The 20,323-nt window shown below is 37.5% G+C and overlaps 1 protein-coding gene across 1 annotated transcript in view; it reads left to right on the top strand.

Annotated features, from left to right (window-relative positions):
- pex14 (peroxisomal biogenesis factor 14) overlaps positions 1–20,323 on the top strand; it is a 70,865-nt gene that overhangs the window by 33,472 nt on the left and 17,070 nt on the right. The window contains exons 4-6 of the mRNA XM_082144925.1: positions 10,284–10,403; positions 15,709–15,794; positions 19,677–19,779. Coding sequence (XP_082001051.1) covers positions 10,284–10,403; positions 15,709–15,794; positions 19,677–19,779 — 309 coding nt within the window. The remainder of the gene's footprint in view (positions 1–10,283; positions 10,404–15,708; positions 15,795–19,676; positions 19,780–20,323) is intronic.

Genomic DNA, 20,323 nt, shown 5'->3' with positions numbered 1-20,323 from the left:
AGATCAGATCACCGGCCTGAGTGTGTGCTGGATAGTAATCAATCCTTACGCTGTATTTTGATATTTTTTGAGAGTTCTTTTTTCTTTTCTTTTTAAAACCCAGCACCAAAAATGACATTGTGATGTTTTAGTGAATCACTTTGGGGGGCGGCAGTGATGGAAACCGAGAAGCACAATGTAATCTGTCTCACTTTACGGCTTATTTGAGTGTTTTGCCAGCAGGTCTTAAAACTTTAAAATCAGTCACATAAAATGACGATCACTTCGGCGCTGAAATGCATATAATTTTTTTAAATAAAATATAGTCCTTCACAAAGGTCAGATTAGTTTTATCTTGATTACATTGAAGTTTAGCAAGGTCAGCATTGTCCTTTATAACACGATAACTCATCTGTCTCTGCACGGTATTGATAATTGTAAATCTTAGCAGAGCCGTGCTTATCGGACATACAGTACTGTCACGACTTTTCCTTTTAGTTCTTATTTAAAATGAAATTTGTCCTCTCAGGACTAATTAATGGTAAAGGCAGGTGGATTTGGCCTACGACGGTGCTTATATAGAGGGACAGAGGAAAACGAGCCAAATAGCTCAATGATCGGTGTGGGTAACCAGAGACAAAATCCATAGATGCCGGCTGCTGTTGTTCACATCAGTGGCTTATTATGACTTCTCAATATCTTTAGGATTTTCCTCGGTCAGTGCTTCTCGTTAGCAGTAGATCAGCTTCATTTATAATTCACAGCTGGGTTATGCGGCTTAATATGCTGTATGTTCAGGGCGAAATGTGGTTATTTCGAATGCGTACGACTGAAATTGTATCCAGCTGCAGGTATTTGCAGGTTCTGAGCGATATGCATCATGTTTGTGTTGTGTAGAAAGTGTGTTTGGTGGTTCAAATGGATTTCTCAAAGGGGTCTACTGGTGCATCAAATATTAATATGCTAGTGTGTCACTGTTTCATGATAGGTCAACCTCCCCCCTCCATGCCAACTGAAGTCAATAGTGTTCAATGGGTCCCTGTAATCCACATGAATGTGACTTTTTCATTATGCTTCCTGAAAAGGATAAATAATAATTATATTCCCTCTCTCCAAACATTTATTTATCTGATTATTTTATTTTTTATTTTTAAATTCAAGAAAATGAACAGTGTGGTCCTGAAGTCTGATTGATAACTCTGTTTTGCTCGGAAAGCTTTGCACTCTTTTAGTTACTTTTTAAAGTACTAATTCGTATTTTATTTTATTTATAGCTCTTTTTTATTTTTTATTAAAATTATATTATCAACAAAAATATTTAGAGAAAAACACTTTATTTATTAACATGAATTTTAATATTTAATTTTTATTTTTTTTTTTTTCTTGAATGACAGCAGTGCTCGAGCTGATTCCAGGAATCTGTTCAAAACCTTACGATCATGTGCTCTCAGACCCCACTATGTGTGTGTTATATATAATTCATACATACATGTATCTGTGTACAAGTCTCCATTTTGTATGTGTGTATAATGTATATTTAGATTGACTTTGACCCCTCCGAACAGCAAAACCAGGGAACACGGTGAACTCAGGACTATCATGGCAATGTGTCCCCAGGGTGTGTTTGAACATCAATAGATCTATAGCTGGAAGACTCGGCCTTGTGCTATTGCTATTCTAATTTGATGTTGTATTTTTTATGCGGACATTTGGAGATCTTCGAACGAGGACACTATTTCCAGGTCACTAGCCTTTTAATTACCGACCCTTGTAACCGAGAGGTTATTGATAGAACTCAGAGCACAAAAATGTTTACAACCACAGCGGACGAGTTATCACCAACGCTTCAAGTTTAATTTCTTACGTTTTCTCTGCTCGCTCATGCAATTTTGGGTGGGACAGCCGCTTGCACCCTGAGGACCACTTCGCTGTGATATTGCCACTTGTCACGTAGTTATGAAAATATGTTAAACATTGGAATAGACAACTATTCAATATCCTCTCAATGGACTTTCCCATTGCGACGGCTTAATTAAGCCAGCATGATTTAGGAATGATTTGTAAGTACTGTACGTATACAGTTCATAATGCCTGTTGTTAAGAACGGATTTCGGATTAAAGTCACAATGACCTTTTTGTTTTAATTGTGCTTCGCAATCAGCAACCTTTTGTCTACATGCAAACGGTTTTGTTTTGACTAGTCCCTCAAATGGAAGAAGAGCACAGGTTTTAAAGTGAGCCGTGTGTGAATTTGCATGTGCTGGAAAATCGTCTTGTGTCAGCACCGAGCCATTTCTACTGAGCCTCACCTTCAACAATGTAATTATGTCACAATGTTGTATCACTCTGAAAGCAACTCGTGCAATTTGAAGGGTAGGAGGGAGACTAATCTAGAAGCAAAGTGCTGAGTAATCTTAAGCCAATTTCTCCTTATTAAATTTCTCCTGAAATTTACCATTTTCCCAGTGCCCTGCTGAGCTCACAGAAGCAATTTTAACGTGCTGCTCTGTGTGTTGTTCGTGCAGTGTTTTCAGCTCCATTCCTGGAGTTTTCTCGAAAGTTTAATTTGATTAACATCGTTCATATTAAAGCATGCCTTAAAAAAAAAAGCTAGCTGAAATGACGGATCAGTGGTTATGAAGGTGACCTTTAATTTTCACTGTTTATGGCTAACACCTATTAATTAAGGATAGGGTTAAGCCAAGGTCAATTTAATAATTGCTAAATGCAGGAACAAATTCTTCAATAGTAATGGTTGATGTACTCGTCTAGATTATCTTTGGCATTTAAGAGTTTTGTCTGTAATCCACACTATATAATTTTGTGCATCATTGCTTCATTTAACCATTTGTGCTAAGTTTTATCTCGCATTTCATTTTATAGTTTTTTTCCACTGATCAGTGCTTTACAACGGTTTCCCCGATTGTTTCTTATACAGTATATGTACAGTACGCCCTTTGCCACATGACTAAGCCTTAAGTACCCCCTCATCAACCCCAGACCAGAAATCTGTCCCTTTTTAACTCATATTACACTGTATATAATTTAGCATTATATTATTAAAGTGCCATTATTACAATGAGTCACTTTTAAACTAAAAGCAATCAATACTGTGGGTGAAAAATAGACTCACCCAGTTGCTTCCCCTCAAACTGAAACAGTATGAGAAATATAGGCTGGAAGCTTATATTTTATAACTGCATTTAGTTTGTTATTGGTTGGTTTTATAGTCTGAGACAGTTGATGGGATGAAAATAGGAAAGAGCGGTGTATTGTTGTGTAGTGTGAGATGAGTATAGAGCTCTGTTGTAGAAATTGACTTCAATTCACACAAATTGCCTTAATGTACCCCTATCATTATATAGTATTGTATAGTTTTATTTCCTTAACAAAACAGCTACATAAGCTATTAACTACATACCATTGTATAAATAGTTTGTTATTTTTTGACAGCCCTGCTATGTTATTTATTATTAAAATTTCAATGTCATTCTATTAAAAATTTTTTTTAAAAAATTTAAAAAAAATTTAAAAATTTTTTTACAAATTATATATATATATATATTTTTTTTTATACCTTTATGCCTTGATATGAGATTATGAGAAAGAGGAGAAAGGGAAACAGGATCAGGAAATGACATTTCAGAGTGCTTTTTTGCATTGTAAAGAATTTTTTTAGGTTTAAAAAAACATTTTTAACAAGTTTTATAGATTTAACAAAACATTAAAATCTTTTCAAGTACTACCTAGTTTGGAATCAGTATAAGGCAATATTATAAGGTGACATTGTTGATCTGTCCGTCATGATGAAGTAGAAGAGGAGCATCATGGACGTTACAAAGATCAGAGATCAGATTTCGGGTCAGTCACTTCCCCCCCCCAAACAAGACCTTAATATCCATCCATCTTAATTTCTAATACAGTTTAATGGCATATTTATGTAAATATTTTCCAGTTTTGCTCTATAATAACGGTGAGAAATGTCAAAGTCCCCATAAAATAAAACAATACCATCTTCTGGTGGAGTGGGGAGTTAAATTGGATTCCTGCAGCAAGCAGCCATAGTGGCGGGCAGCTGATGAAGGGGAAAATAGGAAGCACTTTGATTACATGTTGCAGCGTCTTTACACAACAATCTCTCCTACACGTATTATTTACATGCCTTATGCTCTAATCCGTGCTGAAGGATACCTCCGTGATTTCCACCCCTTTCACTCTCTCTCAGTATTTCTGTCTCCCTCTCTTTTCAAGGGGAATGTGATTGGTCTCGGTAAGCATTCAGAGATATGCACTAATGTTTTCTAAGCAGGTCATTTTACAGTGTAAATTGTGAATCTCCCAGAACATCATTACATCACTCTTTGATTGAGCTTTCCAAATGTGGGTGTATATGTACTTATTATCTAGGCTTGTGTTAATTGTATGAGCTGTCCTTAAAGAAAGGTGGTTTAAAGAAGCTGCATGTAATCGCTACACTGTAATTACTGTGGTCTGTACAATTTTACCAATAATTCCCAAAATTATCGTACTGAGAAAGATCTGCAAACGAACATTTCTTTGCTTTTTTTCTGGCAGTTATGGCTTCAATCGATGTCTCAGTATCTTGATTTGACGTACACTAACAAGCATGTGGGTTTAGTGATGTCAACTTAGTGGGTAGCACTCTGCAATCACTTTTCTGATGCGTTTGTTCTAAATTTTGATTAAAGATTTTAAACAAATATTTTTTTATATTTTTTATTAATATTTTTAATAAATTATTAATTCATAAAAAATATATCTTATTTTTTTATTTTAAGTTTCATTATTTTATTATTATTTTAAATGATTATTATAATATTATTGTATTTTTTTTAACAAAACATTTTTAATTCACAGATAGACCAATGTTTTATAAATTACTAATCGTCTGCGTCATTGCTGAATTCGCAGCACTATGGTAGAATACATTTTGTTGTTGCTTAGTATAAGATTTCAGTATGAATTGAATGTTTTGTGAACTGTTGACTTTTAAGACAAATCAAAACAAGTCTTAAACTCATGTGTCATCATTATGAATCAGTCTAATGACTCATTCACTGTATCATAAGTCATTACTTCCAGTCATTACGATCTCTGACTCAAATAATTACAATTTCTTTGGGATAATTCACACAGAACTCCTTATATAGCCTTGGAAAACACGAGACGTGGAATGTGGGATACTGCAAGGTCTTGTGACTTGGTTTTTTATAAGTTAAACTACTTTTAACATGAACGCTGCGTTTTAGAATGGCGTGTCATACGTTGCAAATTATGCGAGATGTGAACGATCAAAATTTCGTAGAAAATCAATGGAAAAGCAGCGCAGTGGAATACAAAAACACGTTCTGTGCACTTAACAACATTTAGTTAAGTGTAAACACATTCTCAACAGAGTATTGTTTCTAATAAATGATATTTTAATTATGAACGACATTAAATTGTGTTCTCACTCAGGGGAAATCACTAAAAATGAAGTGTGCCCGCTGATATGTCGTTATCTTAAAAACTACAGGCTGAATTTCTCAGATGACTGCTAGTTGGCAGCGGTACAGAATTTACTGTCCTTCATTCACTGTCTCCACGTTGTGTAATCAGGGATGTAACACTGTTTTTTCCAACAGAGAAAGTCATGGATTTTCTATATTGTCCTGTCACAAACTTCACCCGGTAGCTTCCTTTAAACCAGCATGTGGACTTCCGGGTGAGACACAAAACGCTAAGGCTCGGTGCTCTGATCTCTGACCTCGCTAGTGTTCTTCCTGTAGTCATTTCATTATGCTGAAAGGGCCATGAGGGACACTGGTGCACTGCAGGTGTAATACCGCTCACAACATGAAGGTAAAGAAATGGTTCATCATCCCTGATATTAATAGGAAAGAGTTTGCAAGTAAGGTGATGCGACTCACCTCTTGGACAGGAATGGCAATGACCAAGGCCTGCATAAAAGACAAAGGGATTGATGTGGTTATAAATTACTCCACGGCGCCACCTAGGCCAGTCGCTTTTCACTTTGTCATCAGGAGAAGGCGATAAAGCAGGAAAATGACCAGAGTCCTCTTTTTTTTTTTTTTTAATACATAAATGAATACGCTATGAGAGCGGTCATTATTTAAGGCATGCAATCATGTGGGACATGGACTTGACATGTGAAATCTCACAGAAACGCTCTCGGTGACCTCCATCTTTACGACCTTAAGTATTTTTCTTGTTGTTCAATCTGGTATTATTATTATAATAAGAAGTAATATTCACCAAGCGATTTCATCCAAGCCTTGTTGGTCTGCTGAAAAAAGAGCAGCCACCTCTGACAGCCTTTCAGTAAGCACTTTTATAATTGTCCCTGTGAGCTTGTTCATACCCTATGAAGTTCACAAGTGCCAAAATTGGAGAACTGCACTTTATGGCTGGATGAGTCGCCTCATCACTCTTTAAAAAAAGGCTGAGAAAAAAAAAACATCCTGAAAATAAGAGCCCAGAAAATAGAGCCATAAATAATACAGAGAGCAATGGCTTTTCCTTTAAATAAATACCGATCAGGTTTATGTTGAAAGACAATAGAAAACGTAGCCCAGATATGCAGTTTACAGTATTTATAGCTGTAATATCGTGGTGCCACCACCGTAATTTCATGCCCCAATGAGAATGGCAAGGTCAAAGCAAATGCTTCGACTGAGCATCTGCTAATATGGTGACTCATAAACAGGCTCTGCGTGTATCAGGTGCACCAAATAATACAGTATAATGAAATACAGAATAGCTTTCCATTATTGTTCTTTTTTACGGTGTCGTCATTAGATGTAATTTATGCCTTAAAAAATTTCATCTACCAGCGGGTCGATCTGAAATGGAGGTCCAAGGGGTCATTCCACAGGTTTTGGAAACTAATAAATTTCTTGTTTCCTTTTTGTGTCCTTTTCCTTTTATATGTAAAACTCACTCTTGTTGTCCTTCTTTTAAATTGGACCTCAAAGGTCTTTCATTTGTCGTCCCATATTCTTTGTAATAAAGGCATCAGAGGAGACAAAACAGCTGAGTGAGTCCGAAAACCCGAAAGAAAAGCAAACGCGTTAATGAATTTGCATGCATCTTCTTCGGGTGCACGGAGGACCACTTTGTAGTTGCGCAGTGGGTGCTATTTAAGAATTCAAATGACATTACAAATATGTACATATTTGTTCATTATGTCCTTAGAAAACGACCTGCTCGTTCTGAGGTGAACTCACGAAAACGTGAACTTCCTGATAGTGCCTTTACGGTGAGGTGAGTGAGAGGAAATGAGAGGGGGGCCTCCAAGTCTCATTCAATAGTCTGCCACCAAGCAGTCTGGTGTGGTCAGATGAATAGGGAGTCCAGGGACACATTATTGCTTATTGGACAGTACAGGCTGACTGCACCAGCTCAGCACATGGCCATGGCTGCTTCCTGGCACTTTGAATGCCATGCAAGACAGGATGACCAATATTTGCCTTAAATTATTCAACATTTTTTCAGGGCCATTTCAACCTCCACAGAAACTGCCCTCCTTTTAACTTTGACCTCAACCTAGAGTTTTCCGCAAGAGAGGTAAAACTGGCTACATGGTCATTTTATTGAAAATGGTGGCGGTATAAATTTTGTTAATATCATTCTTGACAGTAAAGGAGAATATGGTTAAATGTAGAGAGAGATGTGTCATAAATTCTGGACGTTAACATTTTGCTGCTGTGTCCTCTTGCTATCTCAAGTGGAAACTGCCATTCAAAAACCTCCATAAACTGTTAAATAACTAGGTAATTTTTATCCGACTACATACTCTGATTGGATGAGCCACATCTGAAGTGGTTATAAAATACAGATAATTGCTTACCCGTGGCTGGACGTTCACTGTTAACGCGGCTCATGTTTCTACATTTGTTTTACAACTATAACAGTCTGTAGTTAGTTTAAACTACAACTAGATATATTATTTCAACTTAAAAGAACTGGTTTCTATTTTAATGTTATAAATGTCATTTATTCCTGTGATGATTATTATTTCTCCAGTCTTCAGTGTCACATGATCCTTCAGAAATCATTCTAATATGCTGATTTGATGCTCAATCATGTCTTATTATTATCTTTGTTGAAAACAGTTAATACAATGATTTTTTTTTTATTAGGATTCTTTGATGAACAGAAAGTTCAAAAGAACAACATTTATTTGAAATAGAAATATAATTGTATTTAATTAAATTTAAATTAATGCATCCTTGATGAAGAAAAGTATTCATTTCTTTCAAAAAAATGTAACTGACCCAAAACATTTGAACGGTGGCATATATTGTTTAGAGGAATGATTTGTTTTGATTATGAGGATGATGAAAGCCACTCAAGGCCACTTTTTGGCTTTAGCCACTTAGTATTTTTGTTATGGACAGTAACAATAGTAATACATCATGTCATGCCTACGGACAACAAGCCATTTTTTTAATGTAAAATTCCCATATTCCTATAATTAAACTCTCTCACAGTCATAAATTGAAACTTTTACTGGAAAAGCATGAAACGCAGCGATAAAACCGCCTGATTAACTATGCATCCCTACCTCCGCTGCGCTCTTGTATTGTTTTGCAGTGTTAGTGTGGCTCTATGAAGTGTGACTGTGATTTCATACCCAGCAGACAGCAGACAGGGCTGAACAGGCTCAGACTCTGTTCTCTGCCAAGCTCTCAGTTCTCCCCGCTCTATTTAAGCACATGTGGCACTGGCATTTGCCACATTTATGATGTGTGTATTACAGCGCAAAAACAGCTTGCTGTCTGCTCTTTAAACAGCTCAATTTGGAGCAAAGCTCAGCCTTTTGGCTCTCTGGCAGGCAGCCGTGCCGTATGAAAGCATGTGGAATAGAGTAGCGCAATGCCCAAGGGGATATCTCCAGTAAACAGAGCAAGAGCGTGCGAGAGAGAGACTAAATACGCAATGACAGACGTGACACACTCCAGTCTACTGTGGACAAACAAAGGTCAGAGGGAGTGTGTGTGTATTGTAGGATTCAGTAGATTTATTAAATTGATATGTGTAACTTACAGTTTAATAGAAACTGGAGCCTTTTTAAACCATTGGCTCTAAATGGAGATGTTAAAGCATTTGGGTTTTATGTGCCAATTGTAGAGGAAGCCCATAATGTTTTCCCCGCTTTTATGTCTTCATTAAATGTCAACGCACAAGTACATTCGACTAACAGGCTTTTTCCGCCTCTGTCTTTCCTTTCCCAGTGTTTCTCCGGTCCCTTGTTTGCCGTCTTCCCCATCACCGCTCTGTTTAGGCCCGAATCGTGACGCTTAATCAAGACAAGACACAGACCAATGACTGCATGCAGTGTTGGAAATAAACCAGCTTTTTTTCCCACAAAAGGAAATATTAATATTAGATTTTTTTTTTTCCCTCTCCTGTCATTTTCCATTAGAGACCTCTATGCAATTTAATCACCACTAAAATCATTAAAAAAGATCTGAAGATTAAATTATATTGGCATTTGCAAAATTATGTAATACATTTACATTACAATGAAGAAATTAAAATAATGCATTTTATCTGTCTGGGGTTCCGCTGAGCTCTACCTGGGGAAATATAGCGGCAGGAAATGGACAGGCTCTGTTCTTGAGATCTGACTGTAATGGAGTGGAGCTCAGAGCTTTGGACCTCCAGAGCCGCTCATTCGGGTCTACGTCTGCCGCTTATAGTGCTATTAACCTAGTTTAGCAAGAGTTTTAACGTTTAGATTTATTTGCAAGTTGCAAAGGACAGTCAATGACACGCTTCCATTTATATCACCACTTTTCCCTCTCCCATTACACTGTTTTTCACATCATTTCATGGAGTTTTCTGTCATTTTCAGCTTGTCTTTAGACAGATTATCTTTTGACAAGGCACTGATTCTTGAATACTGGGAGAAGAGAGGTTACAAAAGTGCAGAAAAGTTGATCTACCAAAGCATTATTTTGGAGAAATCTGTTCAGAGGTCTTCACCAACGTTTTTACCTGCAAACATTTGATTTTCTCAATGTTTTCCTTTGCCTATCACTCTCAATACCATCAGATACAAAATTAGTCTAATATTTATTACAAATATTTACTAGCTAGACTACTTAAAATGAGGAAAACTATCTAGAAATACCAAATTATTTATTTACAATGTCTGTGAATGTGACCAAAAATATATGCACAATTACCTTGTGTATATAAAATATTTTTTTTAATGTTTTTGTAAATATCTTATAGTGGTGATTTGTTTAATGTCATACCACGTTCTTTCTGTGCAGGTCTGACCGATGAGGAGGTCGATCTAGCCATCCAGCGGTCCGGTGGTGTGGATGAGCCGCTGACTGTGGCTGTTCCCGGGCCTACGCACGTCGCTCACCCTGTTCCACTGGCCCCGTACAGTGAGTATAACCACAATCGCTTTTGCTAGGATAGGTGGTCTACCCTATAACCCCTCCACCTGCGCCCTCACTGTATGTTTCCGTGGCCCATGTGCTCCTTAAATATGACACGTCTAGTCTAGTAGATTTTCTCTACCAAATGGTGCGTGACTATATTAAATGAGTCCCCCATCGAAGACATCTCCTCTCTGCTCCCATAATCCTATTTAAACCTTCGCCTGTACATCAATTCAAAACAGAATGTGTGGAATAGTTTTGAATATCGTGCAGATATTTTTATTAGCGCCCAAACATAACTGTTATCTAAAGCAAATGGTTTTCAAAGGAAATGAGTGGCGGACGGCATAATTTTTGCGTAGGCACATAATTAATTCCGACACGGCCTTGCGATATGATGTCCGCACCGTTACGACAATCTGTGGTTGGTTGGCCTGCCGAGGGCCTTTCTGCAGCCTCTATCTTTATTACCTCTGCGGGTTATGAGCTCCAGGCCGGCCGCTGATTTACCAATCCTGAATGAAGTTCGCATAATGCTTAACCTGTATGACAATGATTCCAGATGTATTCCACCCTCATTTATTGCCACCCTGTCCTTGACTCCCCGCCATCTCATGTTTTGTAATGAAAGCGATGTTGATGGGATGGCCATGTTGTTAGGCTTCAGCCCCACTAGAGTGGGGGGTTTTATATCAAAACGGCTATGAGAGAATGGCATAATGAGGGGAGAGTGAGGAGATCTTCGCGGGGGTCAGGTTGGAAAGAGGGGGTCCCTCTCTTTGATGTCCTTGTTATGGGGACGATGCGTTGGGACCTGCATCCATCTCTGTCGGAGTAATGGATACTCTGATCTCTATTTTCAAGCGGCAGAAGGACAGTAGGGCCTTTTCTGAACCCAATAAATTTGAACGGAGATTGGAAAAAAGGGGAATGGAGGCCATGCTCACACCTTAAGTGACCAAATAAAAAGCAGGAGTGGAAAGTGGAGGTGGAGATGGTACGGATGTGGAAGAAGGAGTCCCGTGTGGATCTCGAGTTGAAGTAGGAGATCGGTCAGATCGGTCAGGGTCTAAGCTCAAGGCCTTGCCCAAACTGTCATCATGTGTTTCCTGCACGCCATGCTCTCGCAAGGACACTTAGTTAATGTGGTGTTTACCATTGATACAAAAAGTGATGTTGACAGAAGTCCTTAAAATGGAAGCTTTAGTCAGTTGCAGGTTTGCTGATGTTTTGATGTGCTTGCAGACGTAGAATGTCACTGAGCTTCAGTCTTCAGGCAGATTTGATCATCAAGGCACTGTTTCTTGAGTATTGGGAGAAGAGAGGTTACAAAAGTGCAGAAATGTTTAAGCACCAGAAAATTATTTTGAAGCGATCTGTTAAACATGAGGTTTTCACCAACGTTTTACCTACAATTTTACATTTTCTCACAAATTAAGCGTTTTCCTTTACCTATCATTCAATATGAATTAACAGCGTCAGATACTAAAGTAATGTCAAATATTTATTACAAATATTTGCTAGCTAGATTACTTAAAGGGATAGTTCACCCAAAAAGGAAAATTCTGTCATTATTTACTCACCTTCATGTCATTCCAAACTTCAACCATCTTCAGAACACAAATGAAGGTGTTTTAATGAAATCTGAGAGATTTCTGTCTCTCCATTGAGAGTTTAGAAACTACCACTTTGACACTTCAAAAGTTCATAAAGAGATTGTAAAAGTAATCCGTATGAATTGAACGGTTTATTAAAAAAATTCTGAAGAGACATGATCTCTTTAAATGATGAACAGATTGAGCTTTTATTCACGTATAAACATTCATCAATGCACACGTCAGTTATGGTAAACAGAAGCTCAAGCATGCTTGCTTGACACGCGAGAAGCAATGAGGTTCATTCTTGTGTTTTACGCAGCACGTTTGAGCTTCCGCGGGAGGTTTGTTCTCATGCATCAAAGCAGGTATGGTTCAGCTTCTGTTTATGTTCGACTGACCAATGATCTCTTCAGTAAATTTGGACTAAACTGCCTGATTCATATGGATCCGTTTTATGATCTCTTTATGAACTTTTTGAAGTGTCAAAGTGGTAGTTACATGAACTGTCAATGGAGGGAAAGAAATCACTCAGATTTCATTAAAAGAAAAAAATATCTTCATTTGTGTTCCAAAGATGAATGAAAGGGGAACTTATGGGTTTGGAAAGACATGAGGGTGAGTAAATAATGACATTATTTTTGGTTAACTAACCCTTTAAATGATAATATATGAAACATATATATATATGATTTAAGGAGATATGTATTTCATATTATATACATATTTTAATATATGTATAGGTATTTGATATGAAATACATACATATGTACTTAAATCATGGTTTTAGGAGTAGTAGTAAGTGATCATTAAACCATTTTAATTAAAAGGAAGAAAAAAAAGCTCAAGAATCAGGGCCAGATTTTATTTATGGTGTCCCTAACAGACCTCTCATATAATTAATCAGATAAAAACTGCCTGTTTAGTTATGCTCTCTCTGTTTAGCAAAAAATGAAAAAGTAGTATTGCTTTGCTAGTCTATTAGCGAGCCTGTCTATTTGTATTCAGTAGAGCAGATTCAAACAAATTACAGTAACACACCTGTTCCGCAGACCTCGCTATGTTACAAAATGGAGCATTTTGTATCTGACATGTTGACCTGCCAGAGCCAGGCTTGCTTTAATTACTTCTCTGTTTGGTGTGCCGTTAAACATTTGCATGATAATTTCTCCCTCCTTTCTGTTGGCTGAGCCTTGCCAGATTGCCTCAGCGTGAATTGAAACTGCTGCTCTTGCTTTCACAAGCTGGTTAAAACATAACTTAAAGCTGAAGTTTCATTTTATGTCATTTTATGTTACAACACTCTCTCATATCCAACATTAATATGCCAGCTATATGTAAGCCATTGGTAAGTGGATTCTCTGAAAAGACGCTTTTAAAACTTCGCTTGTTTGTTTGAGGTTCCCGACCAGCGCGACACAGCAGCATTGGCTCAACCAAATGATGTGAGTTTGGGGCGGGGCTATGTTTTTCCTCGACTAATGACTCTTTTGAGTTTTTCTCTAATGCCTGATTGTTAATTTTCTGACACCTGTATGGTTTGACCATTGATTTTTCATATGGTTTATCATCAGAATGTTGACTTGTATAAATAACTTCAATCTTATAGCTGTTAGCAGGATATCTGTCTGATCTCACTTTAAAGGGATATTTCACTTTGAAATAAAATGTTGGTATGTTTTAGCTTACCTCAAGGGCATCCAAGATGTAGGTGTCTTTTTTTCCGCAGTAGTTTCAATTTTGATATTTTTAGGTCAAATAATGCAGGTTTATGGTCACCACCTCAAAGAGCATGCACAGAGTCCAAATTAAAACAATTCCCCATCGTAAGTACACATTGATGGCCTAAGACACGAAACGAGCGGTTTGTGTGAGAAAACGAACAGTATTTATATCGTTTTTACCTCTTGTACACAGCCACGTCCAAGTGATCTGAGAGCGCGGGCGGGTATAGATATATACACTAGATGTCGCCTTGGCTACGGTTTCGTTCCAATGAACTGCAGTAGCTAAGGCGACATCTAGTGTATATATCTATACCCGCCCACGCTCTCAGATCACTTGGACGTGGCTGTGTACAAGAGGTAAAAACGATATAAATACTGTTCGTTTTCTCACACAAACCGCTCGTTTCGTGTCTTAGGCCATCAATGTGTACTTACGATGGGGAATTGTTTAATTTGAACGATGGGGAATTGTTTTAATTTGGACTCTGTGCATGCTCTTTGAGGTGGTGACCATAGACCTGCATTATTTGACTGACAAACAAGAACGGTTTGACCTAAAAATATCAAAATTGAAACTACTGTGGAAAAAAAGACACCTACATCTTGGATGCCCTTGAGGTAAGCTAAAACATACCAAAATTTTATTTCAAAGTGAAATATCCCTTTAAAAGAAGAGAGTTTTTAGAGCATGTTCTTTGTTTTGAATCTGCACTGAACTCTTTTTTTTCCTGAGTTTTTCGCCTTCTGTCAGGTCAAGTGTCTCTCTCAGAGAATGAGGGTGAGGGGTGAGGAGGGACTCTTTGATGTGGGCTTTCATTTCCTGATAGTCCCTGATAATACTGCGCTTATGTGACATTCACACCTCATCTCACCGCTTGTGCGCACTTGTGTGAGGTCTCAGCAGAAACTGTGCGAGTGATCTTTTAAACGATTCTCATTTCCATTTCTTCAAGATCACAATTACCCTTAACAGAGTGATTTTTCCCCTCAAATATTGTATGTGGGAGTTTCCGTTAAGCTCAGTCATAGCTTATGAAATTGCTCATTTTCTGTTTTACAGTAATGTGGTACTTAATCTAGATGTTCAGATGTAGTTTACGACGTGTAATCAGAATTCCCCCCCCCCCCCCCCTTCCTTCTAGGAACAAGAGCTCCAATTCATATAGACCTGTATAAACTATAAAACTAAGTCCAGTGTTGACACCTTTTGTACAGTAGTTTGACGCAAATGATAAAGCCGTTAGGGGTAGAAGTATAGTCAGCAGTTTCAGTTTTTTTGTTTTGGGGAGATTATTTGTTATAAAATAAAATATATTTAATTAAAATATTTAACATTTTAAATAAAATATTTAATATAAATATTTAAAAAATATATATGTTTTGCTGTATTATTCATTCTGCACATGCATACACATTTTTTTAACCATAATTTTGACCAAACAATAAGTTGCAGAACGTGAGATTCTAAATATTTAGCTAAAATATCAGTAAAGTTTGCTTTCCCGCATGCTTTTTACTAAAACACAAGCAAGAATCATATTTACTAATTTTCAAATGAATACACCAATATAAGAATAAACAGCAGTGTTTACCTACATGTATTTTTACTAGAGCTTTTTAGTATATGAAAAAATATGAGGGGTGTTCTGTGAATTACTATATTCTGTTCTATTACTATATTATTTATAATATTATTATTATTATAAAATGGATCATTTATACTGATTCACAGAAATGGTCTGAGTAACCAGTGCCATCTTAAGCAAAAAACAAACAAAAAATGTACACAAATGATTTTACAAATAAGATTTTCTCAGAAAACCCTGTGTTGCAGGATGAAGCCATTGAATACACTGTATTTCTGTACATCACAGCTTTGCTTCTTTCATGTCAAATTAAATATGGCATCTACCAGAAGGTCCACCACAGCTTTTCCCAGCGTTTGGCTAATAGATGGGCTTGTTGTATTTGTGTGTGTCCCTGCAGGTCCCTCAGGTTACAGATGGAGAGACTACAGTGCCATGGCTGTCATCATGGCAGGAATGGCCTTTGGCTTCTATCATCTCTACCGGGTATGTGTAAGAGCCACCAATAGCTATTTTTTTCAAATGTATACATTTTTCTGAGAACTAAAGCTTTTCCCAGCATTTCTGCTTTTGTGTGAGTTTATTTACATTGAGTAAATCATAGTAGTTACAGTCAATCTGTCCAACGTCATCAGAATGAGCTCATCTCAACCCCTAGATCTTTTCTTTGTTTTCCCTTTCGGAAAAACCCGACGGCAGTGCTGCTTTCCACACGATTTTGTACGTGGGCGCGGATGGATGCGTGGGCCCTCAGGCCCCGTCGAGTAAGAGATAGACCCCATTTCTTGGTAAACCCACACTACCCACAGGGGCATTTGGACTCCATTACTGTGTTTAATAAGACAACGAAAATAGAGCAGTGGGCTTTATAGAGCATTTCCAATGACATCGAATGGAACTCCCATGATGTCATGATTAGGAACTCATGTTTAGCTTCCTAAGCTTCCGTCTGCACTCAGCCACTTCAGTCAGTCAGTTCCTCTGCTGCTCTCAGCACACGCAGGTTTATGAAACCAGTCTCCATCTCCAGAAGCCCACCTGACTGCTGTTATTTTAACAGAAAAAGTCACATTTTCCTTTAACAAGAGCGTGTTTTACAATCTGAAACTGTAGCTTGTTCAATACTCAAAATGATCTTTTGAGAATTCGACATCAACTCTCGTTTTTATCAACTTTCATTTTGACTCATTCCCATTTCTGCTGCTTGCTCAGGAAAGTAATTACTGTTACTATTGCCGTTTCATTGTTACTATTATTATTTGAGCAAATCCCCAACCCTAGTTATAGAACCAAATAAACATGGATGAACAGAAACGGTATCACTTATCAATATCCCTATCAAGTCTCATGTAATCGCTCAATCTGTGTTTCAACTGCGGAAAGACATCAATAAAACAGCTTGTTAAATTTTACCTCAGAAAAGGCATTCAATAAACATAAACTCGATAGTTGGCTAGAAAAATGAACTCTAGACAGGAAAAAATATGTACTATATTCATATTTTCCTCTTATTAAAGTTATAATTTCAGCAAATAAAAAACTGCATTAAATTAAACTGGGTTCCCTGTATAGTTTACAGCATTAGTTGAGAGATTTTTTTCCTTGAGAAAAATTAACATGTACTGTATCTGATATCTTAATGAATCGATATTCAGTCAAATGGAGTTTATATCAGAATTTGATTGCGAATCGCAAGCTTATGTATAGAAATTGCCCAAGCCCTGCCCTAAAAAAGCACAGTACCAGTCATTGTAACAAATGGACTTCTGAAAAGGACAGAAACCCTAAAGCTCTACCTGATCTGTTCATTTGGCTCGAAGTTCATTAAAACAACATTTTCCTTGTTTTATTTATTAGTTAGAATAGGTCAATATTTCATGATAACCCAGTATTTTAACTTTATTGCAAAAGCTGATTAATTGATCAAAGCCTACTGATTAATCTCTGAAATAATCTACGATTAGTTGATTTATAATCGTGAATAATTAGTGAGTAATTCTGAAAAGTCAGCTTTGGAATCACTGGAATAAATTGCATTTTAAAATAAAGAAAAAAAAATCAAATAAATTGTAATAATATTTCACAACCGTTTTACTGTATTTTTGATCAAATAAATGTAGTCTGGATGAACATAAGAGATTTATTTCTTTCAACAACAACAAAAAAAATCTTACCAACTCCAAACTTCTGAATGGTAGTGTATTGCCCATAAACCATGAGCAATTTGAGCAAATTCACAAAAAGAATGGATTTAAGATATTTACCTGGCAGACAATAAAATGTGCAAAAAACAGACATGATTAGAGATGACAATATAATAGAGACTTTTGTGTGGGCTCTTTTGACTTGGACCTAGAGATGTTCTAGGAAATAAGAAAACGCTCTGAACACTTTAGCAACCGTGTAGTGATGCAATAGCAACCGTTCACAGCGTTGTGAAATTGACTTTTGTGCAGGCAAGCACCACTCATCATTTCTTTAGAAAATGCAAAAAAAAATGCATTTCTGTTCTCTGTAACTCTCTTTATCACTCCTTTCTCATTTTCGTTCTGTGTCTCATGCTCTCTCTCACATGCACACACACACAGAGTTTGTGATTCTCCAGTCCCCCGTGTGGGTCTCTGCTGTTGAGAGGATCTGTGCCCGTGGCTGGAGGTGCAGTTCCCTGGTGTGAGAGCTCTCACTGCTGTCATGTCAGAGGAACAGCTCACCGGTGCCACCATATGCCCTGTCCTCCACCTCCACTTTATTTATGCTATAGAGCACATTGTAAACAGCTCTCACAGCAGCTCTCTTATTAACTACCCTGGTGTTGACACTCATTCTGATTTTTTCAACTTAAAAGTGTTTATTACTTATGCCGGTGTCAACAACGGTTGCGCCGCTGTGAAAACCTGTTAAGGCCAACTGTTTTCCAGAAGGAGAGTCTGCACACGCACATTACGCTTTACAGCACCCAGCTATTCACCAAATGCCATTTTAATCTCCCCGTCTATGTGCTGTTTATTTGTCGAGGGAAACAAATCGACGTGCGCTTTTGTAAATGTAACAGCATTGGCGTGAGAGTCAGGCGGCAGCTAGTGGAAGCGCCAGCCGTCTGACCTTTGCTTCTTATTCTCAGTGTTTGGAGATGTTGTTCTACAAGGCTTAAACTCTGACAAGCAATTGTCCTCAGAAGGTGACACGTTCAAATGGAGAAGCCAGCCTGTGGGCTAAAAGACTTAATGATGTTGAACCCAGAGTCATGCCCCGATGCTTAATTCTTGGCCTCAGTGTCAGCCATTGAGGCAAATTACTCTGGATGAAGTGAGAAAACCACAAGACTTTTGAGAGGGATTAAAAAAACAAAAGGTCCTGTTTTTTTCAGCATGAATGCAGGCCTATTAATCATAATTCATATAATGATGTTTTATCTGCCGTTGCCAAACACAATACTGAACCTGATACTGTGAAATCAAGCACAAACACTAGTATTGATTTTTTTTTTTCTCCTCATTTCTTTTATTTCTGTTTGTTTGATATATTGTGCTGATGTACTAGAATCTATAGGAAAACATAGTAAAGCATAGTCTTCATGTACCCGCTATTAAATATAGCTTTATTAAGTCTGATTCATTATTACTTCATTCAGTATCGTTTTAGGCCTTCTTTTTCGGGGAATGTTTATTATAAGGCTGCTGTTCATCATTTTCAACTTTTCTGTTATATACATTACAGTGCATTCTAGTATTTCTAAAATTTGTAGTTGTATTTTATGTACATTTTATTTGCTCAAGAGATTGTCACCTACTTGTGATCATTTAAAACCCCTCTTTGTTATTGTGGCAGAAAAAAATATTGACTATATTAAAGTTTGGGGTCACTATACATTTTTTGGTAAGGATGCATTCAACTGATCAAATAAAATGACAGTAAGACCATGTATAATGTTACAAAACATTTCTATTTTAAATAAATACTGTTATTTTTTTTTTACTCTCTTATAAAAAAATGTATCATGGTTTTCACAAAAATATTAAGCAGCACAACTGTGACACTGAAGACTGGAGTAATGGCTGCTAAAAATTCAGCTTTGCCATCTCAGGAATACATTTCATTTTAAAATACATTAAAATACCAAATGTTTACTTTAAATTGTAATAATATTTCACAATATTTTGATAGTAAAGCTTATAGAGCTCTTTAAAAAATTTCATGAGCATAAAGAAGCCTTCAGTGAGGGTTAAGTTTTGGTTTGACTATGCTAACGCTAATAGATTAGCCCTTTGTCTATTTGTTGAGTTGGCAACAGAGCATGTCCTGGTCCGCAGGCCTGTTTTCCCTGTTCCTGAGTGGAATTCTAATAGCGTGCCGTGTTTTTAATTGCAGAAATACATCCTTCCCCTCATTATGGGCAGCAAAGAGGACAAGAAGCATCTGCAGCGGATCGAGAGCAACATCGCGGATATGAGTGGCACGCTGACACAGACAGGTGAAGATTAATATCTTCATCACTTTTTCCTCCTTAACATTTTCCTTCATTTATCTGTCGCCAAAATCTGCTCACATTTTACAAATGACGGTCCTGTCATTTTGCTTTAATTTGAAATTGCTTGTTTACTGTCAGCTCAGCTTCAATTAATTACGTTTCGCTGAAAAGCTCTTAACCTCAGAATATTAATGAGGGGAAGAGGAATGACAGCGTTTCTTTTTTTTTTTTTTTTGCCTTCTTAACTGCGTGGCAAGAAAGTTCATTTTAATTTTCGGCGTGGTGGTGTGGCTCCCCGGTTGGGCCCAGAGTGCGCTGGTGATTAAGTGTGCGCTGACAGGTGCGTCTCCCGCCTTGGACAGGTGAGGAATCTCAGCTAGGCTGTCAGAGAGGGATGCCTCTCCTCCTCTCTCCTCCCCCTCTCTTTACCCACTACGCAGCCGGTGTAATTAAACATCCCGGCAACCATGAAAGCGGGACACTTCCCGAAGAAACTTTGTCTCGTTAGTGCCGCAGTCGACTTACAGCTGGGTGGCTCCTTCTGTGT

Source organism: Leuciscus leuciscus (genome assembly GCF_965113295.1).
Source record: "Leuciscus leuciscus genome assembly, chromosome: 18".
NCBI classification, from domain to species: domain Eukaryota; kingdom Metazoa; phylum Chordata; class Actinopteri; order Cypriniformes; family Leuciscidae; genus Leuciscus; species Leuciscus leuciscus.
The sequence above is the reverse complement of the archived record's forward strand: the minus strand, read 5'-3'. Positions and strand labels throughout refer to the sequence as shown.